This window comes from Hakea prostrata, chromosome 8 (genome assembly GCF_041222555.1).
Source record: "Hakea prostrata isolate BN-2017 chromosome 8, UWA_Hpros_2, whole genome shotgun sequence".
Lineage (NCBI taxonomy): Eukaryota > Viridiplantae > Streptophyta > Magnoliopsida > Proteales > Proteaceae > Hakea > Hakea prostrata.
In genome coordinates, this window is record NC_142607.1 from 49,108,455 (window position 1) to 49,114,540 (window position 6,086).

Below are 6,086 nucleotides of genomic sequence, written 5' to 3' on the forward strand. Positions count from 1 at the left end.
AGGTGAGTGGTTTTAAATGCTAGAGAAAGATGAGTTGTGTCTAGGATTTCTTGTTTGAGGAGATTCTTATTTTTTTAAAGAGGTTTAACTTTTTATATCTGTATGTGACTGATTTCTTTACTGTAAAAGGGGTAATGTTGATATATTTTTCCTTTATTCAGAGTAACTCAATGGATGTAATTAATTTTAGGGTTAACTTACAAATATCATTTTTTTTTTGTGTGGGGAGTGTAAAGATATAGAAGTATCACTACCTTCAAAGGAAACTGAGCTAAATTGGTATGTATTCAAGTTAACAAACCTACAAGAAGAATCAAAAGTACAGTAGATAGTAGTGTCACACCTGCATATTCTTATCATTTTAGTACACTGACCTTTGGAGACTTTCATCAAACAGAAATAAATAGGAAGAGAGAGAGAGAGGTGTGATTGGTGTGAATGAGTGAATCCTGGACTTTGCTTTTCCTATGAATTTAATGCGCAGGACGGTTAACAAAAGCATTTTGGACCGCTAGAACAAAATTTCGATCTCGGCCGTTTAAATTCAAAGGTCGAAATTGAATTTCGACCGAGATTTTGGACCGGATTTTGGAGATTTAGGATGACGGTCCAAAATCTCGCTTGATGACATTTAATGCACATGACCCAAACAAAATTAGTGAATACTGCTGTAAGCTAACCTGACATATCCTACTCACTTCCCTTTCTGAAAAACAAAGACTGCTATCCAACAGAAAATGGTGGGGGAGTGGTAGCATTAATTTGAGAATGGGGATGATTCAATTGTCTCTCTCTCTTTCTACATCTCTCTTTAGCATTGGTTGATCCATAACAAACAACAAAGATCATTAAGAACCCAATTTAATTGGTGGGCCAGAAAGCCAACTGCAACTTTTATAATACTGATGGTTACATTTGCAGCAAAATTTACCAAAGAAAATTCTCAAACACTTCAAATTCAAACTGAAGTCTTTTATCTTCTCTGTTTTCTGTGACTCTTTCATCTCATCTTCAAAGGCCATGTGAAGAGCTTTTTCCACATTAAGTAGCTCTCTAAGAGAAATTGAGATTCAAATGCTCACCACCAAACGCCCAACTTCCCGTGTTCATTTTCATTCATGACAGCATTGATGGGTTTTACTTATACAAAGCAGTAACCAACGTTAAAATCCATGGCCCACAGACATATTTCACAGTATACTGTCTTGGTCATTCTAAATGGTCCTTTTCATCTTCTGTTTGTTATAACAGAATGCTTTCTTCAATCCAAAAAACACTAAAAAACCCAGAGCAGTAGTTTTTTCTTAGGGTGGTGGCGGTGTTTGTTGAAAGTCCCCAGAGAATATGGAGATTGAGGTGAGCGGTTCAGGGATTGGCCGGACTGCATTGGAGATGGGCTTTCGTGGCAGCGGCGGTGGTAGTAGCAGTGCTGGAGACGAGTCGGCGGTTTACTTGGTGTGGGAAGATCTGACAGTGATGTTACCCAATTTTGGGAAAGGCCCAACAAAGAGACTACTTCAGGGGCTTAGCGGATTTGCTGAACCAGGGAGGATCATGGCCATTATGGGTCCTTCCGGGTCTGGCAAGTCCACTCTTCTTGATTCCTTGGCAGGTAACCATATTCTCATTCTTTCACTCTGTAGAGCTCTCATCCAGGAATTTCTGATATTGGTTGCTTCTTCATAATGTTCTGAAAAGTTATGTTTGATTCAATTTTTTGTGAGACCACCAAAGTCTAGAACTGGGTCTTCTCAAAAGTTCTGGTTGCATGGATGATTACTATCAAATCCTAAGAATTGTAGTGCTGAAGTTGGTGTATGATTCTTGTTCTTCAGTTGTTTATGGTCAACTTTGAAGATCAAAAACTGGTTATGGAACTGACCAGCCGAGTTCATATACTTAATTCTGATTAGATAATACTACCTCTTTGAATTGGAGGAAAATTTTTTGTCCTGAAAATGCATGGGAAGTGAGCCAGTCCCTTGAACTGGAGATAATTCTTTCATGAAAAAAGAAAAGCAATCAGATGAGGCTTCTCTGATTGTTTTAAAGGAGCATGCTTTCATAGGGACTCGACTTTTAAGTAAAAGCAAGACAAATTTAGTGAATTTTCTCCGCATTCATGTCTGAGGGAATTAAAAATGGTAGTTGGATTTCAAAACCAGCATTAATTGTTATGGTTGTGGAGGTACAGTGAACAATCTGTCAATGACCATCACAACTGTTATTACAAGCACCATCATGAATCTCTCACGGGTGTTTATGCTTTGCAAGTTCCTTTTCCTTTTTTGAAAATGAGGGTAAATTCATAAATTTATGTCTTTAGAAATTTTCAAATTTACATGTTGAAGCGCTCCCAACCTATCTGATTCACTTGCAGAACAATCCTTTTTTCTAAAATCATTTTATGATTGCAATCCTAACCCTAGATGACACTGCCACGATCAACGGATGCCTGTAAATGCTTATATATGGAGAAGTGATATAATTCAAATTAAAGTAATTAGAAAAGCTAAGGACAAGATAACCTTAAGAGAAGTAATGAGAAATGAAATGAATAGCTTAGGCCTCGTATTTACTTTTAAAAAAAAACTTGGGCCTAGTATTTAACGTGGCTTCAAACAAAGATGATTAGAAGGCAGGAAGCCATAAAGCCGACCCCATTTAGTTGGGACAAGGCTTGATGATGATGATGACGATGATGATGTTAATGATGATGAAGAATCCTAACCCTAGACGAAATAGACAAGCTTTTCAAATTTACAAAAATCATGCTTGTACTTACACAAGCTTCCCCCCCCCCAAAAAAAAAAAAAAAAAAATCTGCTGACATCACCGGCCAAGATGGAACATGTCATCGCCGGAGAGGGAAGCAAAGCTTGTCTAATTCATTTAGGGTAGGGTTGCAATTGTTTTGTGCAGAATGAGCATTTCATCCTCCCATGGAAATCCCTCTCCCTTTCAAGTGTTTTTTTTTTCAATAAAAAAGGGGAAGAAAAAAAATACATTTATGGCAGTGAAGAAATGGTTACTAATCTCTAAGGTTCAACAGGAAGACTTGCATCAAATGCTGCAATGACTGGCAATGTTTTCTTCAATGGGGAAAAAAGAAGATTAAACCAAGGTGTAGTTGTAAGTATAATTAGCAATTTAAACATCCTTCAGGAACAAATTCTGAGGCTCTTCTTTCCTTTTAACAGTTTAACCTACCAATGTCCTCCTTCCAGGCTTATGTGACCCAAGAGGATGTTCTGTTAGGGACACTCACAGTCAGAGAAACTATCACTTATTCAGCTAATTTGAGGTTTCCTTCTACAATGAGCAAAGACGAGATAAGTAAATTGGTAGAGAGCACGATCATGGAGATGGGTCTTCAAGAATGTGCAGATAGAATGATAGGTAACTGGCACCTAAGGGGCATCAGTGGTGGTGAGAAGAAGAGGCTCAGCATTGCACTTGAAATCCTTACTCACCCTCGTCTCTTATTCCTTGATGAACCCACCAGTGGACTTGATAGTGCATCGGCTTTCTTTGTGATTCAGACCCTGAGAAACGTTGCTAGGGATGGAAGAACTGTAATCTCCTCCATCCACCAGCCAAGTAGTGAGGTGTTTGCACAGTTTGATGATCTGTACTTGCTTTCAGGGGGTGAAACTGTTTATTTTGGAGAAGCAAAGATGGCTGTAGAGGTAAGAAAACCATTAACTTAACATGGCAACTGCTCAAAGACTGAAGAATTGGGTAATGATCAAGTTGATTTTGCTTGTAGTTCTTTGCAGAAGCAGGCTTCCCTTGTCCCAGTAGAAGAAATCCTTCTGACCACTTCCTTCGTTGCATCAATACAGACTTTGATGCCGTAACTGCCACTCTGGTTGAATCTCAAAGAATTCGTGTATGTTGTATGCGTTTGTATTAGTTGAATTGCCTCCATAATTCCTCAATGATTTTTTTTCTACCCTGCCTTGTAACTCTGCTTATCTTACATTAATTTTGTTTGTTTGCAGGAAGTAGGGTCGACATCGGATCCTCTAAATAGCATGACAAGTTCAACGATCAAAGAAATCCTTGTCAGGAAATACAAAACTTCAGAGTTTGCAGACAGAACACGAAAACGGATACAAGAGATCTCACTAATTGTAGGCATTCGTAACTCAAACGAAGAATAACCCACTGCATAACAAACCTCCTATTTGATTAACTAGAACAGTAGAACTTGTCTAACTGGTAATTCTCATTGGATGTGAACTCAGGAAGGACTTCTTGAGATATCAGACCGCGCTACTGAAGCTAGCTGGTGGAAACAGCTAACCACATTGACGAGGAGATCTTCTGTGAACATGTCTAGAGATTTTGGGTATTACTGGTTAAGGATTGGAGTCTACATAGTAGTATCTATCTGTGTTGGCTCAATCTTCTTTGACGTTGGGACAAACTATTCGGCAATCTTAGCTAGAGGTGGATGTGGTGGGTTTGTTTCAGGCTTCATGACATTCATGTCTATAGGTGGTTTCCCATCCTTCATTGAAGAAATGAAGGCAAGCAACCATAAACTCAGTACCAAAGAATGGAAAAGCAAGCTATATTGGTGTGGTACTTTTTTAAGTTTTCAAATGTCTCATATAGATGCTTATGAATCAGGTTTTTCATCGCGAAAGGCTCAATGGACATTATGGCAATTCTGTGTTCATCTTATCAAACTTCCTGTCATCATTCCCTTTCTTGGTTGCAATTAGCATTGCTACTGGAAGTATTACTTTTTACATGGTAAAATTCCGTTCAGAGTTCAGCCACTATGTGTTTTTCTGCTTAAATCTTCTCGGCTGCATCTCTGTTATAGAGAGCTTGATGATGGTTGTTGCTTCACTGGTTCCCAACTTCCTTATGGGCATCATAACTGGAGCTGGAATTATGGTAAACGAATCTTCTCATCTCCTCTTCTGAATTCATTTTATCTGCCATGAAAGAGATCATCATCATCATCCCAACCATTTCATCTGAACTATTTTTGTCATCTTCATTTCCAATTGTTAACTATGCAGGGGATCTTGATGATGACGGCTGGCTTCTTCCGATTACTTCCTGATCTTCCCAAACCTTTCTGGCGCATCCCAATTTCATATCTTAGTTATGGGTCTTGGGCATTACAGGTATATTCATGAGAAGTTGGTTTCTTATATTCTGGTTCTAGAAGTGAAAATAGAGGGAAATGGGGTTTTAGAATTGATTTAAACTCAGAAGCCATTACTGAGGGTATGTGCTAAACAGAGAATTTAATTATTCCTGTTCAAGAAAAGTTGAACTTACCAGTATGGCAAAATGTAAATGTTGCAGGGGGCATACAAGAATGATCTTCTTGGACTCGAGTTTGAACCCTTATTTCCTGGTGATCCCAAACTGAAGGGTAGTGAGGTGATACACACAATGTTTGGAATCAAGGTGGATCACTCCAAGTGGGTGGATTTGACAGCAATCTTTGCCATTCTGGTATCTTATAGACTACTCTTCCTAATTATACTCAAGCTCAGGGAGAAGTTGTTACCTGCAATTCGCTCATACAGCATGAACAAAACCATCCAACGCCTTAACAGGAGGCCTTCAATGAAGAAGAAGCCATCAATCTCCAACTCCAAGCGTTTCCCAACCTTTCATCCATTATCTTCTCAGGAGGGTTTAAACTCTCCTATACCTTGAGAGGCAATAACCAATCATTTTCTCATTTCACAACTTACAGAAATATTCTAGTGTTTGTGCATTTCTATTGTTATAGATAATTATAGATTCTTAAATGTAATCAATTTCTACTGTTGTTACATTACATGTTTGGAAGAAGAAAACAGAAAGTGAATAGCAGTTTTTATTAAGATACCAGAAATTTGATTGTCTTTTTAGTTCTTAGAGTTTCATATGTTCCCAGCACTGCCAATAGAGTAGTAGACTTCCTATCTTTGGTGGAGCTGCCGAATGTTTGGCCTATGACAAATCCTTGGTTTCTGCAATTATGTATTGCAGATGCTAAAGCTTGCATCAGCTCTTTTTGTCAATGAATTTGTATTTAACCCAAATAATGAATGATGTAAATATTAAAA

General features: G+C 38.3%; 1 protein-coding gene across 1 annotated transcript; it reads left to right on the top strand.

The window, feature by feature from the left end:
• The first annotated feature begins 917 nt into the window (after positions 1-917).
• LOC149008373 (ABC transporter G family member 15-like) lies at positions 918-6,050 on the top strand. Its single transcript, XM_089165802.1, has 9 exons — positions 918-1,612; positions 3,053-3,132; positions 3,228-3,689; positions 3,770-3,892; positions 4,005-4,136; positions 4,251-4,535; positions 4,639-4,911; positions 5,040-5,147; positions 5,332-6,050. The coding sequence occupies exons 1-9, from the start codon at positions 1,345-1,347 to the stop codon at positions 5,689-5,691; spliced, it is 2,091 nt and encodes a 696-aa protein (XP_089021928.1). The 5' UTR covers positions 918-1,344; the 3' UTR covers positions 5,692-6,050.
• Positions 6,051-6,086: the final 36 nt, after the last annotated feature.